Source organism: Syngnathus leptorhynchus, chromosome 13 (assembly GCF_054491065.1).
Source record: "Syngnathus leptorhynchus isolate UIUO chromosome 13, UIUO_Slep, whole genome shotgun sequence".
Lineage (NCBI taxonomy): Eukaryota > Metazoa > Chordata > Actinopteri > Syngnathiformes > Syngnathidae > Syngnathus > Syngnathus leptorhynchus.
In genome coordinates this window covers 8,815,920-8,838,182 of record NC_141207.1, presented here as the reverse complement: position 1 = coordinate 8,838,182, position 22,263 = coordinate 8,815,920, and the positions used below count along the sequence as shown (strand labels likewise).

General features: G+C 46.7%; 2 protein-coding genes across 6 annotated transcripts; both read right to left on the bottom strand.

The window, feature by feature from the left end:
• Nucleotides 1-976: 976 nt before the first annotated feature.
• On the bottom strand, nt 977-3,650 carry cldn34a (claudin 34a). Of its 2 annotated transcripts, none has more exons than XM_085927779.1 (2): nt 3,345-3,650; nt 977-3,073 (listed from the first exon to the last, which is right to left on the bottom strand). In XM_085927779.1, exon 2 carries the CDS (start codon nt 2,989-2,991, stop codon nt 2,281-2,283), a length of 711 nt encoding a protein of 236 aa, XP_085783905.1. In that variant the 5' UTR covers nt 2,992-3,073; nt 3,345-3,650; the 3' UTR covers nt 977-2,280. The 2 variants fall into 2 exon arrangements, with proteins under 2 accessions (XP_085783905.1, XP_085783906.1); XM_085927780.1 differs by having other exon boundaries at nt 977-3,047.
• Nucleotides 3,651-3,792: 142 nt separating this feature from the next.
• shroom2a (shroom family member 2a) lies at nt 3,793-19,300 on the bottom strand. 4 transcript variants are annotated; one of them, XM_085927778.1, is made up of 13 exons: nt 18,978-19,300; nt 18,054-18,275; nt 14,663-14,811; nt 10,736-10,837; nt 10,441-10,461; nt 10,214-10,342; nt 7,933-10,144; nt 7,644-7,714; nt 6,831-7,199; nt 5,955-6,440; nt 5,718-5,886; nt 5,332-5,604; nt 3,793-5,255 (listed from the first exon to the last, which is right to left on the bottom strand). In XM_085927778.1, exons 2-13 carry the CDS (start codon nt 18,267-18,269, stop codon nt 4,983-4,985), a joined length of 4,470 nt encoding a protein of 1,489 aa, XP_085783904.1. In that variant the 5' UTR covers nt 18,270-18,275; nt 18,978-19,300; the 3' UTR covers nt 3,793-4,982. The 4 variants fall into 4 exon arrangements, with proteins under 4 accessions (XP_085783904.1, XP_085783901.1, XP_085783900.1 ...); XM_085927775.1 differs by lacking the exons at nt 10,441-10,461; nt 10,736-10,837 and having other exon boundaries at nt 18,054-18,341; nt 18,978-19,297; XM_085927774.1 differs by lacking the exons at nt 10,441-10,461; nt 10,736-10,837 and having other exon boundaries at nt 18,978-19,296.
• Between the last annotated feature and the right edge of the window lie 2,963 nt (nt 19,301-22,263).

The following is a 22,263-nucleotide window of genomic DNA, read 5'->3' as shown; positions in this document are numbered from 1 at the left end:
ATCTGTATGTGCTGAATGATCACAATAAATCAAACTGAGATTACACGTGTTAAGTCGTTTAAATTGCTACTAGCTAAAACTCTTGTTGTCCGAGCAAAAAAAGACCCTAATCTACGCCCAACCATATTTACTCCTGGGGGTCCCGAGTTTGTTATGCCACCAAAAAGCACGGCACGCCTTCCTCCTCTTCCCGGTCACTTGGAGCGAGGCCGTGTGTTTTGCCGTCGGTGGAAACGCAGCGTGAGGTTAATTCCATCGCATTTCCTGCTCGCCGGCCCAGCTAAGCTGGGTTTAATGAACGCCTTAATTTGCCAAACAGTCAGAGGCCGTCGGCTTGGCTGGAAAGCAACAAGAGCACAAAACGTACTGGACATGCACACATGTGGAGTCTGCTCTCGTAAGAGGAGGCTAATTGACCATTTCGTAATGTTTGGAAACATTAGGCCACAGGTTACTTCCCAGGTGGCGGAAAACGATTCGAGCTGAAACCGATGACAAAATGGGTTGAAATGTGGTTGAAATGTTTTGTTGTGTCATATCTGCGGAGCATAATGGCTAGCCTACGAGTTAGCATCATATGACGCTATCCAATTCATGAAGTCATGCTATCAAAAAAAATCAATATTAGCCAGTCCCCCGATGATCATGTTGACAATGTTGGAATTGTTCAACTTCTTTTCAAAAAACACTAAGCCTATATGAATTAAAAATTAAAAATATGAAAGCAAAATTCAGTTTTTATCCAGAAAGAGGGCGGCCATTTTGCCACTCGTTGACTGAAAATGACATCACAGCTGCTCAGGTATTGACCAATCACAGCTCACTAGTTTGGCTCACCTGTTTTCTGAATTGAGTCATGTGACTAACCATGTATAATCGTCGTCGGTGTATAATAAACTCAAAAGGAGCTGACTGTATGATTTGAAGGGGATAATGAGACTACTAATGATCTGTATTCGTGTCTATTGGACACAAATGGACGTTTATTAGCAAACTGCACATATTACCTGCTGAGTTTAGGCAGCAGGGGGAAACAGGCCCCCCCACTCTCACACACACACAAGATGTTTAGGATTATCAAACCTCTGCAGACTCAGAAAATGGCCTCCCGCTAACATGAAGTGGAACACAAACAAATAAAACCCGCTGGAAGACTGCAGTTCTCCCATCGGAGGTAGCAAAAAATATTTGGATTTAAGTAACCATACAGATTGAAAAAGTACAGACATTTATAAAAAGAAATCAGAAAAAGTACAGATACTCAAGTACATTATTATCGAGATGTTTTATCTTTGCGTTGACAGTAAAAGGAGGCGTAAAAGATGCGAGATTTGATACGATAAAGGTCAGTCGGGGTTCAGAGAGCACATTTTTATCGCTGTGACAAATCTTGTGGGTTTACTGCATGGAAAGTCAAACACACGTGGAACATTATATCATGCAAGACTGCTTCCAAAATATTATATGTATCATATTATGTTGTTCTAAGTACTTTGGTTTATATGCCAAATGAAGATAAGATCAAGATAAATAAATGTATTGCTCATTTTTATGAACCTTGAATTTGAAATAACAATTAAGCATCTGAATTATTTTTAATTTTTTCCCAGAATTTTTTACAAACCGCTCTTATGTTGTGCTGGGTTACTCTTCCGATAAATGACACAGCAGATTAGATAAGAAGGACAAGTCATGTCAGTCTTATCTGTAACTAGGGGAGAGCGTTGTGCTCCTTCACTTTGGGGTATGTGCTCCAAGCGCCACTTGTGCTTTCCCCTCTTGCTCCACTCATGCTGGACTTGTGTTTGTGACGGCAGCTCAACAGCCTTTTGTTTGGCCCAAGTGGGCCGCCCGCCGTTCTCTTCTCTTCTCTCCACTGGCTGGCTGGCGGCCCCCTCTCCGAAAGCTCACGTGTTTGTTAGCCTCCTACATCCAAGTTCACATTGTCAAGTTGACCCTCCAACATGCCTCATACAATCACAATGACTCTTTTTGCACGCTAGTATCATGAGAGAGAGAGCATGTGATGTCCTAACAAAGCACGATTCAATTGATATCCTTGCTTCAAGAATTATTGGGATTCATTCAATTCTTCAATGTAAATTTCATGGACATAAAAAAAAAAAAGTCCAAATTTCTTGTGTGAATCACTTTTTTTTTATTTTGGAGGATTATTCTGGCTATTTTCCACATCAAGTTGAGGATATTAGAAATATTCCAAACTTTTAACGTATTGGAAAATTCCTGTAAATAGCATACTGTCATATTTTCATTTTACCATCACGACACTTTATCAGCATGAAAATCGGGATTATCCCTGCCTCGCTTGTCCTCCCGAGCCACCCCCCGTCCATGTAGCTCGGGTTCGAGAGTCCGCCACACGTGTCGGTGAGCAAGAAAGAGCAGCGAGCTCACGAGCATGAGGACGGTACCCAGGGAACCCATCACGACGGCCGTGCCCACTCGCTGTCCAGCTGGAGCAGCGGGAAGCCTGAACCTGGGTGGGAAGGAGATGGTAGCGTTCTTCGCCACCGCGCCCGCGTTCCACACCAGGGAGATCGAGACGAGCACCGCTGTGAGAAGATAAAGCGCCCCCGCAAGGATGAAGACCCCACGGACGCTGCCGCGACGCTCCAACGAGAAATAGACCCGCCTCACCGCCTGCACCGCAGCGACATTACTCATCAGGCCGCCCAGCATGGCCAGCACCATGAGAACCTGCGCCACCCGGATCTCCACCGGTACAAAGCTGTCTGAGATGCCCATAGTCTGGCAGTTCTCCATCTTGGGCAGGGCATGACTGTGGAAGCACGCCCGCCAGATGCCCACCCAGGCCACACCCGAGGTGATGACGGAGGTGAGGTTGTCGGGGTTTACGTGCCACAGGCGCCACTCGTCCATGCCAGCCGCGGCCATGGTGAGGATCCATGCCAAGCAACCAATCAGCAAGCCCAGAAACTGCCAGTGGGCTGTGTTCGCCAGGAACTGCATGATGAGGATGATGATGGTGGTGAGGTCAAGGGTCAAGTTGCTCTTGAGTCGTCTCCCTAAGGAGAATTATGTGACGGGACAGCTGCGTATATGAATAAAAACATCATCAATAATCTATGTATCATTAATTCTTTCACTCTATACATCCATTCATAAATGCAAGAATGCAAAAATAAGAAAAGTAGCAAAAAGAAGCCAGATTTGAAGACTTGCATCAAAAATACAAAATGGAAAAATGTGTCATTTGAATTGAATTTGTCTGATTACATTTTCAACACATTATTGGGCCAAAATCACTTCAAAGTATCTTTGATGAAAATATAGGAAAATGAGGAATAAAACAAGACACCTACCATTTAATTAGAAAGTGATTCCCGTTCAGCTGAGCAACTTTGATGACTTGCCGGTGAAGTTGATGATGGCTGACACGTTGACCATCATGTTTAAAGATGGCTGCCGTCAACAGGGAGAAATATTTTAAAGTTATTTGTAGCTTTTAGCATCATCACGTCACACAGCTCAGATGGCACATTACTAAAACTTTTCTTTCTCATTCAATCACAAGAGTGATTAAAAACACAACACAAATTTACACTTTGTCAGAAGCTACCTGTAAAGAAGTCGCAGCCAGTGAAAATTTCCAAACGTTAGCGAGCGAACGTTACGACTGTAAAAGATGTTGGTGCAACTGTCACACTATCAGCAGCCCAGCAAGGCTTGGCTGAGTTAATGAGTGACGCCGATGAGCTGATCGTCTGGAAAATTTAACACAATCACACACACAAAAAAAGACAACGGGAATTTTTGGGGGGGATATTTGGATTTGATTTTAAAGCAGTTTGTGAATGCTTTTTGTGTGTGTGTCTAAATAGAAACTAACACAAGAGGGCCCTCCCGTGCAATTCTAAACAAAAAAAACAAACAAACCTCAGATAAAGTGTTATAAAAAGTCACAAATGTTCATAATATAGAACAATACATATTTCTTCAATTTAGCACGGCCCGTGAGAGGACGCTGCGTCAGCGTGGTGGTCGACTAAATGTCAAGTGCGGCCAAGTGCTCTGTAAAATGTTAACAGCAGGTGGCGAGGGGGTCACACAGGACCTCACTTCAAGGCCAATACAGCTGATGGACAAAAGAAAAATGAAAAAAAAAATGTGGCGTGAAAAGATGATAGTTTCGTCCTAGTGTGGTGCTCTGAGCGCAAAAAAAAAAAAAAAAAGTCATCCTCCTGCTGTGCTCAACCAAAGGCTACAATAAATTACTAAAAAAAAAAAAAAAAACAACAGAAAAAGAACCCCGGTTATATCGCAGTTAATTTCATGTGCCAGCTATACAGTGGATTTTTAATCATTCAATTTGTTAGTCTTTTTTTTTTTTTTTTTTTTTCTTCACCGTGTGCAGTCAAATTTAAGCGTTGTGCACCTTCAATGTAGTACCACTTTGTGCCACAACGTGGCGGCCTAATGCAGTCTTGCAGACAAAGAAACAAAGAAGAGTTTCACACCTACTGCACTGTAAGAGACTCAGTAAGCTGCTGTAATTTGTTGTTTAACGTGCCCAGTGTTAGCCTGTCTATGAAATGTGTGTTAGCATTTATGTGGCAGAAGGCAAAGGTGTGTGGTTCTTCTTTTAAATCAATTCTATTGGTTTTATGTTTAGTATAATAGGGAATTGGAATTTAGCAACTATCTCAAATGTTGGCTCGCAAGTCAAAGCAAAAATATTTTCCAAACGACAGGTTGTATTCTCATAAGCTGGGTCACTTGTATCTCAAGGCACCGCTGTGCAATTTTTCATTCCATCTTATTTTATGAGGCATTAAAATTGAAGTCTTGTATGTGGTCCCTCTATAATGCAGATTTTCGTGTATTGCGGTCTTCTGGGTTGTAAAATGGTTTCACTGCGTTCAGCACAAGTGCCAAGAAAAAGCAGCATAGAAGTCTCTGGCGCCCTCCGGTGGACACAAGTGTACTTGACGGCAAGTGTCTCAGTAGGCCAAGCGCTGCTCGATGGGCAGACTGTCCAGCAGGCACTTGAGCTGCTCTTCGCCCAGTTTGATTTTGTCCTCCAGCTTGCGCTGCTCGATGATGAGCGCCGACTTCATCTTGACAAAGTGCTCGTAGTCGGCCATGCCGTCCTCGGGCAGGTAGCTGGCCAGGATGTCGTAGACTGCTCGCTCGCGCCGGTCCAGGTTGTCCTTCAGTTCCTTGGCGTCTTCGTGCTGCCGAATGAGCAGCTTGCGTTTCTCTGTTAGTGTGCGCTGAAGAAGAAAAAAAAAGGAGGGGATTGGAGAAGATCCATCCAAAGGGACATTGGAGAGGTGGGCGTCTACATACCCGCTCCTCGGGCGTGGCGTCCTCGTCCAGGCTATTGAGGGCGTTCTCCACCCGGGCAAGGCGGCCCGACAGTGACAGCAGCAAGCTCACCACCTTGTCCAGGTCGCCCACGAACATTCGGAATTTGTCCAGCTCGTTGGGCTTGCAGACCTGCTGGACTCGGACCTCCACTTCCTCTCCCAGCGCGTTGTTGTCGAGCACGTCCTCCTGTAGGCTCTGGCGGGCCTCGCGCAGAACTTGAAGCTTCTTGCTCAGGCTGTCCATCAGCTCTTGCTGCAGCACATCAAACGCATTCAGACAATGCTTGGAATGTGACGAATACTGAACGCTAAACCATAATTTGTTTGATACGCCCACTTTTGTTATTCCTGAGGAGCATGTCGTACCTTCTTGTTAGCCAGATCCATGTCCAGCTCGTCCTCCGAGTCTTCATAGTCTTCGTTCTGCTCCTGCATGTCTTTCATCTTGATGAGAAGCTCAGCTTTGGGGGCTGACGTGCTGTAATACGCAGAGCTGGTTACCATAGCGACCGCCGCCATGTTGTCCTCCTTCTCTCTGAAATAAGATCAGAAGATCAGTGGAATATCAGACATAAGATGAAAAGCCAGTTGACGATTGCTGACCTTTCCTCAGCCGGCCAGGCAACGTTTGTGGGCTTGGTCGGTGCTTTCCTGCGTTGGTGAGCTCCTTCCAGCAGCTGCTCGCCCTGAGGAAAGAGGCCCTCCATCAGGTCCATGGTGGTCTTCATCTTGCTCTGGTCCAGGATGTCAGCCAGCGATTTGTCCTTGTCCATGATGTCGCGGGCCAGCTCCTCCCGCTTCTGCTCCTCCAACATTCCCGGGGCGGCGTCCCGCTCGGGCTCGTTCGATGTCACGCCGGGTTCGTTGAGATCTTTCTGCCGAGTGAAAGTGCAGAAGAGCGAGTCCTGGCCGCCGGCTCCTAAGGTGCCGAGCTTGCTCATATCAGGACCTCCTGTTTCGGCCACAGGCGCCTCGTCGGGTCGCGGAAAAGTCCTGTCGCTCTTCATTTCCAGCATTCCCTCAGAGCACACGATCCTGACGGGCACTTTTTTCACCGCGCTGCTTGGCTTTTCCGTCCCGTTTTCCATCCTGGAGTGGAAAAAAAAACACAGTGAGAATAGTTTGAGGAGGAGGGAAAAAAAAAAATCTGTGGGCCCATGCTTGCCGATTTTAAATGACACTGCATGATGGCAAAGTGATTTTCCATGCCCACTGACAAGAAGATGTGCTGGTCTGCTTTTAGAAATTTATGTCCAAGCACATGAAATGTACAATGGAAGCCCAATTCTTCAAAGTCTTTTATTTTGAAATAATGCATCCTTTTATAACTGAACAGTCTTCGATGATTCATCACAAATGTATTTTATGGCCCTTAAAAGTGAAATACAACTGAACTGAAACCTAAAAATGCACTTGACTTCCAAAAAGTAACTATGTGTAAAAAATGCAAACATGTATATTAAAATCCAAAAGACCTACTTGTTGGAATCTTGGTCCTGCAGCGAGACGGGCGGCTTGTCGCTGAGTCTCTGCGGGGAAAACTGCGGGGAAGGCGAGCGGCGTGGCTCCATGGCGACCGGCGTCCGGTAGGAGGGAGTGTGCGCTGGCGTGTGACGCGCAACTGCGCCGACGCGCGCCTCGCCGTCTGTCTTTTTAGCCTCGCAGTTCGGGGTGTGACTTTGGACCTCGTCTGGGTCGAGGTCAGGGCATCCGGGCGTGACCTGAGAGCGGCCGGGCTCGGCTGCTCTGTGGTTGACAGCGGCAGCTGCGCTCGTGGAAGCTCTCCGCTCGGTTACGGGAGGAGCTTGCTCGCACTCGCCAGGCTTCTCTTTGCAGTCCTCCGGGCAGCTGAGGATGACAACGAAAAGGCTTTTTAATTACACAGGGCACAAACTATCATCTCCACCCTTGGAGGCTTTCTTCTTCCTCTCGCCAGCAGCCGCCGTGAATAAAAAAAAAAAAAGTCTCCTCCCTTGACTGGAGCTGCCAGGAATACTTCAGTTCTCACCAAAAAAAAAAAAAAAAAAGCCAGCGAGGAGGAATAAAGAATCCACTCGAGCGCTTTTAACTCTTAAGAGACCAAGTGCAAGTTTTTTTTTTTTTTTTTTTTACTGGCATGCATGTGAGCGCTTCCACACAAACTCAATTAAGAAGCACAGACGTCCGTCAATTGTAGTCATGAGATAGACTTGGGGTCAAACTTAAGCGTCACAACAAATGCAAACTCAAGTGAAGCCGCCATATTTGTGATTAAACGTTCTACTGAGCGACAACAAAAAGCCAGCACATTACCTTGAGGGAGAGCCGAGTGACCCGGCGGGTTTATCCTCCATCTGCGGCGATATTGCGGGGACACGGGTCGTCTAGAGAAAACACAAGATTCATCTTAAAAAAAGGAAACAATCTCGCTTGAAAGCAGCTCCAGGTAGTTTCCTGCTCGCTAAAAGAATGCACGGGAACAAGACGGACGGCACTCTATGCCTGAAACCGAGGCGTGTCGTGAAGAACAAATATTGATTTCTAATGGAGTTGCGCTGTGGGTGTGTTCTTCAAGGGACTGAAGAAAAAATATCAACCTTACCTGTCCGTAGAAGTCGGCCGACGGTGAAGACCGGGACCGCTCGTGGAAACAGACGGGTTTGACCCTCTCCTCCGAGCTCGGATTGAGAATGTTGTCGGCCGAGCGGAATCGTCCGGAGGCTCTGGTTTCGCCGGGTTTCTTCTGGGTGTTCCACCTGGCCTCGTATTCTGCAAAGGTGCCGAGTCGTTGCTGGTCCAGGGCGGAGTACGTCGGACCGCCCGGGTGGTCGTCCCCGGTGCTTTGCTTCGGCGCCGCTTCGGCGGAGACACTGGAATTCTCCGTGTCGGCGGTTGATTTCCCGTTCTGTTGGTCCGGACAGGAGTCTTCTTCTTCTTTCACGCCAACGTGGTGGATTTTGTCTGGTTCAGAGAAGGACTTGACCTTCTTCTCTGCTGCGAAGCGCTTTCGTCCACCGATGCGCAAAGGTGCGGATTTACCGGTCCCGGCTTCTGACAGTGTCGGGAGAGAAGTGAGATCTTTCCTGGCCACGGCCGAGGACGGATAATTTGGTACGGCTTCCCCTGACGGGTGTTCCACCAACACGGGCTCCAGATCTTTCCTTCTGAAGGAAGTAGCCTTCAGCACGCGAGCTTGCGCTTCCTTCAAGTTATCCTTGTACGTGTTGGTGAAGGGTCTCTCCGACAAAGCCGGGGCGGGGCTCTGATCGGACTTCCACACGTCCTGCTCGTCTTGGTTCCGGTCGGGCAGAGCGGCCGCGCTCTTACTCTTCTGCAGCTTGACTCTTCTCATCTGAATTTCGTTCTTCAAGGTGGTGGCGAAGCGCTCGTTGCGGCGGATCTGCTTGGACTCGGCCGTCTCCTCCGGGACGCCGCCTTTTGAGGTCTCGTTCTTGGCGTCCAGGGACAAGGAATGGAGAATGGGCGTGGCCTGGGGGGAGATTCTGTCGGTGGCCTGGGCGCGCTGTCTCGTCTCTTGGCCCGGGGCTTCTCTGTGCTGCAGAGGAAGAGATCGCCGTTGGTTGGACAGTCTGATCGGGGAGCAAATGGAGTACAGAACCTCTTCGTTTTGTGAACTTTGACCCCTGTGGCTCCTGGGCTCGACGGCTTCCACGGCAGAGGAGACGTGTTGGTTTTTGTTGTATCCGTTTGGTTTTCTACCATTTGATGAGTACTGCTGTTGTGGAGGAAGTTGATATTTAGCTTTGGGGACGATGGGGTTCTGCTCTGTCTGGGTTAAGCCGAGCCCGGTAAAACTTTGTCTGTCCTCGACTTGTCCCGATGTAGGTTGGACTTTGGCGGCGCAGTAGTATCGGCTCTGCCCGTTGCTCTCAGCGTTTGGATCTATGGGAGCAATTGCTTGCGTTGTGCTTAAATTCCTTCTGGTGTTCTGGCCGGCGGGTTGAGCGGAACCGTTAGTGGTCAGCTCCTGCATGCTGGAGAAGTAGCCTCCGACATTTAGCGGTTTGGGAGCAGTCGCGGGCCACGGCTGAGCGGGGAAAGTGCTTTTGTCGCTTTGATGTCTGGGATGACCTTGCCGGACATCACAGCTGGAGAGGGAGTGCTGCTTGTTCGAGCTGAATTGAGCGTGAGAGTAAAAACTAGCCCTGTCCGGTTTCGGGGACTGGTTCTGACCACTACGATCTTCAGGTTTCCCCGGGGTTCGCGAATTGGGCGGGTCGGGATGAGCCACGAGGCCTCGTTCCTTGGTGGCGGCAAAACTGTCGCTGCGTGCCGGCGGGGGCGGCGGAGAAGGGGAAGAGCTTTTCTTTTTCTCCGGAACATGCCAGACGGGTCCGCAGTTCATTCGACTCGAACTGGAGTGGCGGGAGCCGGCCTGGTCGTCACATTGCGGGCCGTCGCAGCCTCCCGGCATCTGAAAGTAAGTCAGCCTGTCATCCTGTTTGACGACCTCCGCTAAACTTTGGCCCATCCTGCCGTTAACGGGCCGTCCTCCGGAGTCCCACTGGCTGACTTTGTACAGCACGTTCTCAGTGGAGGCAGCGTTGCTCTTTGACAGCGTGAAATCTGGTGTGCCGGAGCTGGTGGAGAAGGAGCTGTAGGCGGAGTCTCGTTTGCCGCCGCTGCCGAGGTGCTCCATGCTGTTGTTGGACTTAGCGGGGGAAAGCTGACCGGCCGGGTACGGGTGGGGGACGTGCTCTAGGCTGTCCATGCTACCCAGAGAGCTGAACTGGTCAGAGACCCTGCAGAGGTTGGTTTGCTCCCAACTGGAGGACAGGTCAGTCGACGATGAGCTGGGGGGATGAAAAAGAGCAACGGTAAAAGGGTTGTCAAAAAACTTTCGAGATCCCCGGAAGCCTCACCTCGCATCGTACGTGGTGTGCCACGCAATGGCCGAGTTTGGAGAAGGCTGCGTTTTGGCCGACTCGGATTGCCCTTCGTTGAATTTGGTGGAGTGCCAGGAGTGCGGCCTGCTTATGGGCTCATTGCGCCTGAACACAAAGAGATGAAAACAAAATGCAGAGTGGATTGCCTAAAAAAAAAAAAAAAAAGTATATCGCTTTTCTACACATCGATGAAAACAACGTACCCTATGATAAAGTGATTCTTTCTGAGATGCGTGTCGGGAAGAAGATGACAACATACGTCAGAAGACAACTACTGCAAACTTCCATACATGCGCTACATGAGGAATGAAGTTAACGACAATCCACATGCCGGAGAGGAAGGCTACAAGTCGCTACGGAAAAAAAAAAAAAGGTAGAAGCAGCGGATATAAAAAAAATGGGGAAAAATAAAATAAAAAGATGGATATGGCTGGAGATTGCGACGACATGAGGGTTAAAGCTACTACTGGTCACTTGGATGATGCCACAGAACTGTACCTCATGGAACTTCGCAAAATCTTGGTAAGGAAGCTCCGGGCCACATGCACGTCATTCTCTGAGGGCATTTTGTGAGCTACAATGTCCATCATTTTCATATTCCTGCGCAGCAACGGAAGGAACACACATATACACCCAACACACACTTCTCAGCACGAGACATGGCACTTTCTTTTTTTTGTTTTTTTGTTGCTCATTCGGAAAAGAACACAATCCAAAACATCCTCCCTATTTAAATGAATGCTAATTCCATTAATCCGTTCAATTTACGTCACTAACTTGCTCATGGGACAAATTAAACAATAGTCAAGAAGTGTTACAGCTCCCTCTGCTGGCTATGCTCAAAAAAAGTCAAACTCCCAGGATGATGATTGACATGCACTGGATTCATGATGTGAACAGGACAAGGCCGAGATGTCCACAGCTCTGAACATATGGTCGAGCCCAGCGAGGGGGTGGTGGGGGAAGGCTTAGTGAAGGGAGAATCTCTGAGCCACCTCAGCCCCTTTAAAGCAAGCTGTCGTCTGCCTCACGTTTAGCATTTCCATCTTCGAGCAGCTCCAAAAAGCTCAATAACGCTGTTGCGCTGGTCAAGAATTTCCGACGAGGCTTTCAACTCTGATTAGACTCGGTCGGACCTGACAAAGAAAAGCTTTGGGTTCAGGGGGTTGCGCCCTTTCCGTCACCTCGACTAAAAGAACTTCAATGAGTCTATGACAAGGGGGGGGGGGGGGGGCTTTCATCTGTGAAAAATAGCCATAGGACTCCCAAAAACATTGTTCTTAAAGAAACGCTCAATTTGAACATTTTGGACGATCCCGACGATAATAAAATAATTGCAGATTGGTGTTAAACGCTTACTGGAAAGACTAAGAAAAAGCTAACTCCCATCTTCGGCCTTTCTGGGGGGACTCGTGAGCAGCCAGCCACACAAGGCGATGGCGGCGGGCATTGGCATGCAAATGAGGGCGGCTTCATTAGGCCTATCGTCAGGGCTACAGCTGGCCTGGCGCAGATATGCTCAGAAAGTGAATCGATGGGGGGCAGGGGCGAGCGAGGCTGCTCGCATTTCATCCAAAGGGATGCAAAATATCTGGAAAGTTGGCGGTAAACTTCCAGCGTAGAAAAAAAATTCATACTTGACCTACAAACATGACGGAAAACACCTCGCTGCGTAGACGTGTTAATATTCCCAAATATAATCCCTTCAAACCACATGTTAGAGATTAATTTACGGAGTTGATCGTGGTTTAACCCAAATGAAGCGTGACCTCGTGAAAGCTAAACAATCAAAACAGTTCCGTATTAGGGTCGTCAAACCTAATATGGGCCAAAGTAAAGTTTGTTTTGACTCACCCAGGCGGCGGACACGCAATCCCAAACGAGACAACATCGAGAGCAACTTGGTGAAAAAAGTGAGAGCGCTTCCAAAGACGCAAAGCATGGTAGGACCTGAAATTTACACCAAAACGTTTGTGACCACACGGAGGGGGAAGAAGATGAAGAAGAGGAGGAGGACAGCTATTGTCCCAAGGCAAGTCCCCTCTTGGGGATTTTGTAGCTCATTGGCTCTGGAGTGGCTATATGCAAGAGCGTCCTTCAGTGGTGAGGCGGATGTGCATTTCTCCCATCGCTATGGCAACGGCTTGATCTCCAGGGCGCACCCCACTTCCAGAAAGCCTGGCTATAATGAGCTTTGCGAGCACTCAGGGTGACGAGGCGTGTTTTGGTTTGAAATTGTTATTTTGCCGTTGGGGGCGGCAAGGTGGTTAGCATGTTTAGCTACATTGTTGTCACGATACTACTACATCATAAGAGAAAAAGCGATCAATGGTAACACTGGTGTAAGGTTATTGTAATCGTAAAAAATAAACGGACAATATTCAGAAAGTAGTAAGTGAAATGTTACCCGTTAGCGTAATCTCAATCTTTGGATTCCACCTGAGCCAGCGACAAACATGAGCAAGTCCAACAGGTGGAAATATTTTGAAGAAGTGATGTGAGGGGATGTGAGCCCGTCGCCAGCCACGAACCAACTGATTTGAACAAATCCACTTCCGAGCGGAATTCAGCGCGGCGCATTCCGATCATGCTGCAAGGGCTTATGAGGCAAGAAAAAAAAAAAAAAAAAAAAGTGTGCAATAAGCTTTTCCAGGTAGGGAGGTGGACTGAACCACAAGTATAAAATGACTCTGAGAAAAATGCACTTCGGCAAAAACGCCAGAAGAGGGAAGCCACCCGCTGCAATGAATGGCGAGAGTTCATGTTAAGAAGTTTCAATGATTCCCAGAGAGAGACAGAGAAAGAGAGAAAGAGAGAAAGAGAGAAAGAGAGAAAGAGAGAGAGAGAGAGAAAGAGAGAGAGAGAGAGAGAGAGAGAAAAAAAGAGAGAGAGTCCAGGCCGCAGGGGTCTGGCAGTAAAATCCACTGAAGTGAAGAAGTCAACAAAAAAGAGCAAACTTTTTTTTTTTTAAATTAATCTCTGAAGGACCAAAATTGCCACATGAAGCCATCAAATCGGTTCTTGTGCCCGTCCGTGACATCATGAAACTTTCTAAGAGTCTTGCCAACCAGATTTCATGTTGCTGAGTGAAACTGGTTCCAGGGTTGAGATTTCAAAATCGGGGAGCTATTCAGATTTTCCCGTTTTATGGTGAGTCATCAATATCTGCTCTCGTGCTCCGCCCGCATGCAAGCTACAAATATTTCCCACGTGGTGTACATTTTGGGACATGGTTCCTCTGGACCTTTTTTTTCCCGTGATAGACGTTAATTCGAGTGACGCTCTTACGTAACGCGTCCATTTGCCATGTCTGGGCATGTTTCGCAGATGCTGAAATGCAAACCGCACCTTTTGTATTTTGAAAACGCGGGGGATGTCTGGAATGGCGCTTCATCGACAATCACAGTTTCACACCTGAACCCGGAGCAGGTTCCGACAGCTTCCTGTTCAACATGATAACCAAGATAAAACGAACAGCATTTCTATGGAAGGACTTTTTTTTTTTTTTTTATAAAGTGTGCTTCAATGTGACTAAATATTTGCCTTCAGTAAGATTGAGTATGACTGTAATGCATTTCTCCATTGTTATTATCTGCGCCCCCCCCCCCCCTCGCCACAACTCATCCGAATAACCTTGGATAAACTCGCCGAAGCAGATAAATAAATTCTTGAAGGCGGTTGAAGAGCAGGAAGGAAGTTGACGTTCCCAGCTGGCTCGGAGGCCGTCGACAACGCAATGGGAACAATGGGATCCTGTCTGCAGGAAACATCTTTCTTCATTTAGCGCGGCAAAGGCGACAAATAAGCAGATGCGCGCTTTGACGCCTCCCGCGGCGATGTGTTCAAACAACAACCGCACACATTGTTTCACTACGACCACTTTTGGGATGGATTTTAACGCAACACACCTTTTTGCTTTACTCTGCGTTCCGATACGCGAGACGACGCAGAAAGGCAAACAGGACGGCAACAAGTGGACAAAGCTTCCATTGTTGAGGCGGAAGGAGCTGACGAATGATTCATCGCTTTAAAGGAGATAGGAAGGCCGCGAGATGTTTACGGTGGCAGGGAGCGTAAAGGTGAAGTGGTGACGCACGGAGGTGGCAAAAGTATTCACTGTTTGTACTTAAGTACGAGCACAGACACCTAAAAAACTAATAGTGGTCAAAAAATAGTAGCAAAGAAAGTGAAGTACAGTATTTGTACTTGATTACTTCCCACCACCACTGACAATTGAGTCAATTCCAAAAACTATCGTATGATGTCACCCGCAAACTGTCAAAAAAAAAAAAAAACTCAGCGAAGCCAGCCAGCCCACCAAACAGGATCATCCGGCCCGCTAGAAACCCAACTGCGGGCTAGAGGGAGCTCTCCGCGTCACCTCGGGTTTGTTGTCGGGAGTGGTTGCCGCGGCGACCCGCTTACCTTTTCACCATGAGGCTGAGTGTCCGGTGGGAGCCTTTCACCAAGCAGATTGCCTCCTGCCTGAAGCCGCTCAAGGGAATCTCGTTAATGTTGACAAGCTCATCTCCCGCCTGCAGGCCCACAGCTGCCGCCTTGCTGGCCTCCTCCACCTGACACATAAACGCAGCACGTCATTCACGGCGAGTCCCAACCCGGTTGGGAATCAAAGTAAAAAAAGGCTGTCCCGAAAAATAAAGACCAAAGTTGCCAAGAGGTAGATTGAACGGCAACATGTGTGGCCTGCCATGTGTTTAACGATAAAAAAAAAAAGTCGAAGAAGAAATGGATGTCAGGAGCGGGTCAGGGGAACGTTTTTACGGCTGCCAAACACTCGCTGCGTGTCTGACGGAAGACACCTGGGACACGGCGGACAGAAGGTCAGCTGGCGGGAGAGTGGCCAAAATCGACAGGAGAAGGTTACTCTGTAAAGTAACTCGTCATGTAATCTGAACCCCAAATGTATTAAAAAAAAAAAAAAAAAAGTCATTAACTATGCTGTTCCAATACTTTTGGAGGAAACCATTTCTACACCATTGCATTAGCGCATCGGGATCTGCAGCTGATTATCAGTGTGAACCTGATGACGCAACGGCGCAGGCATGTGTACATTAACAGCACATTACACGCTCTTCATCCACGAGCGACCATCTTAGCTTCTTTTCATCTTTCGTTCCTCATTCCGCTACGAAACAAGTTTACGGGAGGGGAGGGGGGGCGGCGGTTTGGAGGCTGGCTGGGTTCCCGACTTCTGCCCGATATGGTGGTGTATTCTGTGGAAGAGCCTGAATCGATGGCTGACGCATTCTCGGCGCTGCCAAGCGCAAAAGAGTGCTTTGGATATATTTAAGTATGCAACTAAAACATCAAATAAACACTCGTTGACAAGTCCAAGCGCAGAATGTGCAGCGTCAAAGCGGGCTAGTCTGCGACGCACCGAATTTTAAGACCGTAATTGTGGCTTTTTTGGTGTCTAAAAAGGGTTTGGTGAGTTTGCAAAGCAGCTGAGCGTTAACCGATGCCAACAAGGCCGGACCAGTCATTGCAGCAGTTTTATCAGAACTGGACAAAAAGTCTCAAAGATTTCTACTTGACAAAAAGGAATCTGGACAAATAGGCCACAATAAATCATATTTAAGTTTTAATGATAATGAGGGTCAAGCATTAAAAAGCGTTTTAAGACCATTCTGGGCCTTTTTAAAAATATATATATATCCTGCCAAAGTGTTTTACAACACTGAGTGTTAGGGTCGTTTGAGTGCAGCTTAATCACTGCCCTCGCTTGCTGCTAATTGGTGTGTTAGCTATACGGTTTACACTGGTTCGCTCGCGTACGTGTAACCCTCGGTAGTAAAATTCCTATAGGTGAATAAAGAAAGTGTTCTTAAAAAAAATGCTCATTGCCGTGGAGGCTGCACAAGGGTTTGGCTTTCATTGCGTCCAACGGCGTGAATACAAAAAGTATGTGGCTAAGCCAGACAAACAAAAATAAAAGGGGCCGACTCTCCGGGAGATTTACAGCTCCTTTTTCTAAACATTTCGCAGCGTGCTGGCCTAATCAGCGCCAGCCACATAGCGTGGCCTTTGTTGACGCTTTTCCTGCGGGCTCCAATCAGTCAATGTGCAGCTATCCTGGATTGCCGTGAAAATAGTCCCTCGGAGGGGATGCTAGGGGAAGGATGTGGTGTGAGCAGGGAGGGGGGGGGGATGCGGACTTTCTGCTGACAAGGCGTCCCGTCATCAAAACTTCATGTGTGGTTGAGGCTTGGCCAGTAAACAAACAGATCAATTCCACCGCTCTATTTTTGTGTCATAGATTGTCCCTCATGAGGGTCAAAGGTGTAGCCCAGATGACATTCCGAGTGAGGCGAGGTCAGTATTAAAAGTAATAATAAAATAAACAGCTCCAAGCAAACGAGCTTTGTCAAAGAAAGCAAATTTCAAATCCCAAAGACTACCACGGATCTGCTTTGAATTATGGAAAGAAATCTCTTTTAAGTCTAGTCATCAAGATAAGAAGATACAAAAAAAAATATTCTGAAGGCCAACGTTCCCATGATATGAAATCTAAAGACACTCCTTGAAATCGATGTGTTTTAAGTGAACTTGATTGATCGCGGCGTTGCGCAACAATATGTCAAACGTACGCACGGGGCGGCGTGCCCATCTGTGTCGTGTAAAACGGGATTATTTCACTTTATCCTGAGTGAGGACTTTTAAGGCCGCCAAGACCTCGCGCATTACCTGAGTCATGACAGGAATGTTAAGAATTTTAATTAGATCCAGGAAAACGATCCCCCCCCCCCCCCCAATCGCTTCTCACACTGTGTGCCATTGTACAAATATTTTAGATTGTATCCTTGTGTTTTCATAGACATGTATAATAAGATTTGAATTCTTTTTGTATAAAATATATTTAAAAAAAGAAGTAAGCTTTATATGGAAAGATGAAGGGGCCCGGTACTTCTCGACAAGACAGGGCAACATCTAATTTTGATTGATATGTCTGTCTGTATGTTAAACAGATGTCGAGCTTAAAACGTACAATCTGAGATGAAACGTGACATTTTTACACAGTTAATACGAGTAAATCCGTGCGGGCGAACAGTTAACTGTGTAGTGAGACAGAACCCAATAAAACTGACATATAAAAAAAAAAAAAATTACAGACGGCTTTGGAGCTACATAGACCACATTCCTTTATCCATCCCTTTTATTCCAGACACTAAAAATAGACACGCTCGCTTCTTCATCTAGTTAAAGTATCTGGTATCCAATATCATCTGACAACGAGCTACCTTGTTGCTATGCAGCAATGTGGAACAAATGTCCTGACTGCTTAGCACGATACTTGAGGTCAAGTCCACAACACGGCGGAGCGGCTTGTATCTCAGAAAAGTCAGGTTACTTATATTTCAAGTCACCACTGTATGTCACAATCGATCGCGGCATTGAAAAGGTTAAAATCTCACCAGGTCCCGATTGGCCGTTTCCTCCGGTATCCATGAGGTAATGAAATATTAACAGCAAAATGCTGTCAACATCAAACTGCCGTCTTCAGTGACATATTAAATCCTCCAGAGACGCATTTTTTAAGAGACCAACACGAGAGTCTCTCTTCTACCCCACTTGGCTTGAACTTTGGACTACTTTGGCAAAGCGACAGGCGTAACTCAAACATGGTGTTTTCGCATCGGAAATTAAGCAGACGCCGAGGCCTTGCGTGGTAAATGATTACACTGGTGACATAGAAGCACAAATCGTACTGAGACAGAAACTATCTGTTGTTTGCGTTGTATCAACATGCAGTGCTCATCATGTTCTGTGACTGAGTCAAATGGAAGTTTTGGGTTACCTTGGTGATGAGTAGGGGCTCGCGATGTTCCAGCCCACCGCGAAGTGTGAAGCCCCACGGCGCGCCTCCAGAAAGTGACACTTCCAGGAGCCTCCAGCCATCCCCGTCTCGTCCCCTAGGGTCCGAGTCTACTCCTTTGGCCATGACGTGCCAGTGGTGGCCGCCGCCGCCGCCGTCCATGTAGTGTGGTTCTACCTTGTACTGCTCTGAATCCATGGAGATCTGAAGGGAATGAAACAACGATGATAATCATCGATTGTTTCTGATGACACCAATTGTAAACACCACCTATTGTATTTGAGCGAGAGAGGACAAATTCGCATTAATATGAGATTAATGGGCCAATTGATAAAATAATGAAGAATAAATAACAACAATGAAGATGTGAATTACAAGCAGAACGTTTTGATAAGTTTACACACACAAAAAAAAATGCTGACTGAAAATCAAACCATGGGGCAGAAGTCAATATCCAAATTTGAATCCCAAATAGTATTTTTTTTACACAACTAGCTAAATTCTACTCAACGAGTGCTTTTTTGACCACTTTAATAGGAGTTTTAACTGGACAGAAACTCATGTCCCATAAATTGAAACACGTCAACGTTGGAAACTATCCCTTGTTTAATATTTTTAAACCCATAAAAGTCAAATAATTCACCGTTTTTTCTTTTGTTTAAACACCTGTTGTCATCGTCCAGACGGCAACTTAATGCTCTTAGCACAATCAAGTCCGAGAACAAACACAAAGAAGGGGGGGGGGGGGGGGGGGGGGGAGACCATCTTGTCCAGCAATAAACGCAACAAAAAGTCAAATAAACACTTCCAATCCAATTCTGTCATCGAGTCGAACGCAAAACTAAACTGCACTTTAAATTCGACCACAAACAACGTCGGTTTGAATGCTTTAAAGCGTCGCCTTACCTGGGGAATGCAACTTGTGGATCAACCGGTGGGCGATCACAGACCGTCCCCGTCGTTTTGTTAGCCGCTCAGTCAGTCAGTTCGGACGGGTCCCACTCGCTGATATCCCGGTGTCGCCTTTACACATTCTTCCTTTTAATTTTCTTATTTTGGGATAGTCTTGTATAGTTAAAACCTGCAAAACTGGCGCTCGCCGGATACAAAGTGTGAGAGAAGCGTCTCTGCTTGTGTGGCTACTCTTTGGCGGCGCACACCGCCGACACTGCCACACTCACTTACACACGCACACAGTGTAGTGGAGCTAAAGTTGGCTTTTTTTTAGCTTTAGCAGCCACTCGGCCACCGTAGATATGGAATACGTCGCAATGGCGACCTCTACCGACAGTCAACCAGCATTACGCTAACTCTGTGAGAAAGCAGATTTACTACATTACCCATAAGCCCCATGGAGGTGGAACTACAGAGACACAGAATGTATTGTAGTAAGCCATGTTGACCAATAGATGGTAGTATTGCATTACTGTCTATCTAAATAAGTGAATGGAAAAGTGAATGGAAAACGTAGTGTTAATTAAGGTGAATCAAATTACTGGTGGGGAAAATCCAAGCAGCAGTTTCCGGTGCAAGAGCAAAAATAAATCCAAACTTTTTAAACATGAGTAAGTCCATGCAAGAAGCAACATGCATAGCAGCTTGGAAGTCAGAATTAGCACGGGGTAGGGTGGGAGTAAAAAAAAAAAAGAACCACAGGGCACAGGCTCAACTTTTCACCTCTGCAAAGAGGGGAAGTGAGTTTGGATGTTTGGTCTCGCTTACAGTATGTGATCTTTATCAGCCTGTGCAATCTTGTTTCACTGTGCGGTGGTTTGTATCAGTATATGAGTAAATTGACTTACGAGCTTGGTCATGGCAAATATGAAACTCTTAAGTCAAGGCATTGCTGTAATTCATGAGAGCAACCAAAACCTATGAAAGTGACTGTCTGTAAAGTATATGTGTGTTTAAATGTCACAGGAAGAGGACAAGGCAAACCTTTCTCAGCTTCTTGTTCCTTCCTCTCGCCGCGTCACCATGGTGACGGCCAGAGTGTGACAGTCATGTGAAAAGGAAGCTGATTGGATTAAAATAGTTGGTGCGATCAGGGGGTCAGCAACACGGCGCACGTATTAAATACACAAGGCCTCCCTTCAGACGCGCGTCTGTTCTTCTCATTTATTCTTTTTCTTAAAAAAAAAACATTTTGCATGAAGTGAAATTGATATTTTTTTTAAAAGGTGCATTCATCTCTTCCCACCTCATCCCAGTTGCATCCACCTCCTCCTCCTCGTCTCTCCATTGTCCAATTACAGCGGTGAGGCTGGCAGATGCGCGGCAGAGGAGCAGATCATAAAAAGCGCAGGGCCTAAAAGAGGAAGTGAAGGGGGACCTGGTGAGTTATTGCCCCCCCCCAAACGTACACACCGAGGCCTGGGAACAGGGAACTTCTCACGGTAAGGGGACAGCGGAGGGGCTGCTCTCAACTCTGTGTACTTGTTATTCATCACACCTTGCTGTCATCAGAATATACAAAAAAAAAAAGCAGCAGAGATTAAACTGTAATAAAGTCATGGAGATAAATGACCCCCCCCCCCCAATCACTGAATGTTTACACGAGCGCTACACAACGGTTCACATGTTCGGCAGATGGGAAAAGTTATGGATTTACACAGCTATCGAGATTGGCACGTCGTTCTCACATAAAGTAGACATACTGAAACGCTCTCACGTGATATGTCGAAACGCTAGCACAGACGCAGAACTGAAAAAAAACAAAACAATTCACACACTGAAACTGCTGATACGTTGGAATCGTGCGTGTAAGTGTTTTGCCTGTTTATGTTGCGCCATTAACAACTTGAAACTGGGGGGGGCACTATGGGGGTAAGGCTCGACTTGCCCACCCCGTGACCTTTGCTCCGTCCAAATATGTATGTCCGTGTGTGCATTCGTTCTGGTGAGTCGCTCCCCGACAGAGGTCACGATGCTAACTTTTCGGGATAAATCAGTTCCACTAGAAAAAACACAGCAGAAGGGGTTTCAAAAAACAAGTTATATCGTTTTCTCTGATTGGTTCATCTCAAATGAGCTGATTTGGACCACCAAAATCTACAAACCGCAAGAACGGACGTCACGAGACCTTCGTCATTCTATATCTGTTAATGATGAGGTGAATGCTAACTATAGGCTGTCATGTATACAGCACAGGCAGTTCCTCCTGCCTGACAGGTGCTGATTTGGTTTCCCATGGCTATGGAAGATGCCGTGTTTATGGTGTAGTGCGCACACACACACACACACGCACACACACATCGGCGTAATCAGTCACTCCTATCGCACTCCTCGTCCTCCTCCTGTCTTGCAGCATAAATCTACCACCTGACAGCTGGAGTCGCCCTGACCGATCCGCTCCGAATTAGCGTGAAGATATTCAACTTTGATGAGAGTGGCTTCAAAATACTAGTGTAAAAACAGACGGCACAAAAAAGTGAGGGAGTAGCCAATGGTTAAAAATAATCTGCTATGGGATCCTGACAGAATGTTTTTTTGGGGGAGAAAAATGTAACATTACAAAAATCAATTCAAAAATTATTAATCTTATAAAAAACAAGTTAAAAAAAAGTCAAAGTAGTACATCTGTTCCAAAAATGCATATTTTTTTTTTAGGTTAAGCAATATAATCTGTCGCTTTTCACCAAATGATCCTTCGACTGGATTTGAAGTATCAGGGCTGGATCTGTTCTCCTGTGGAAGTCTTTAATCAGCGTCTGTGGCGGGCGGGAACTAATCCCTGTTTTGCTACTCATGAGGCCGACCCACGCCCTTTCTCAGACCATCTTTCCCAAGGCCACATCTGGAGTGACATCATTAAGAAAGCACTGCCGCAGACGGGTCGTCATATTCAACTGTCACATGACCGCTGCATTTGCTACCTAGTCGGGAATAATCGGAGTTAATTCACTTCTTGATAACACCGCTATCGCAATGACAGACCTTTTCACCATGTCCCCCACTTGTAATAAATAATAATAAGTGGTCGGCGTGCGGATCCCAGCGGGACGCCATGGCCAACTTCAACACATACGAGTTATTTATTATCAATAGATATAAAGTATCTGACAAATTGGACTTGCTACAAAATGAATTGCATGAGGGGGAGCTCAATTTGCTCCTTTTGGTCCTGCGAGGCCTTCGAGCTGGGTTGAATGGAGGACAGAGCAGCAGGAGGCCCGCCAAGTGTTCTGTCACG

What these genes read in the sequence shown, in the direction of transcription:
- cldn34a (XM_085927779.1), bottom strand. Translation starts at nt 2,991, where the DNA reads ATGCAGTTCCTGGCGAACACAGCCCACTGGCAGTTTCTGGGCTTGCTG.
- shroom2a (XM_085927778.1), bottom strand. Translation starts at nt 18,269, where the DNA reads ATGGATTCAGAGCAGTACAAGGTAGAACCACACTACATGGACGGCGGC. An exon ending in CACACCACGTACGATGCGAG is followed by an intron (nt 10,145 to 10,213) that starts GTGAGGCTTCCG and finishes TCATCCCCCCAG; the next exon opens with CTCATCGTCGACTGACCTGT. An exon ending in CAGGACCAAGATTCCAACAA is followed by an intron (nt 6,441 to 6,830) that starts GTAGGTCTTTTG and finishes TTTCCACTCCAG; the next exon opens with GATGGAAAACGGGACGGAAA.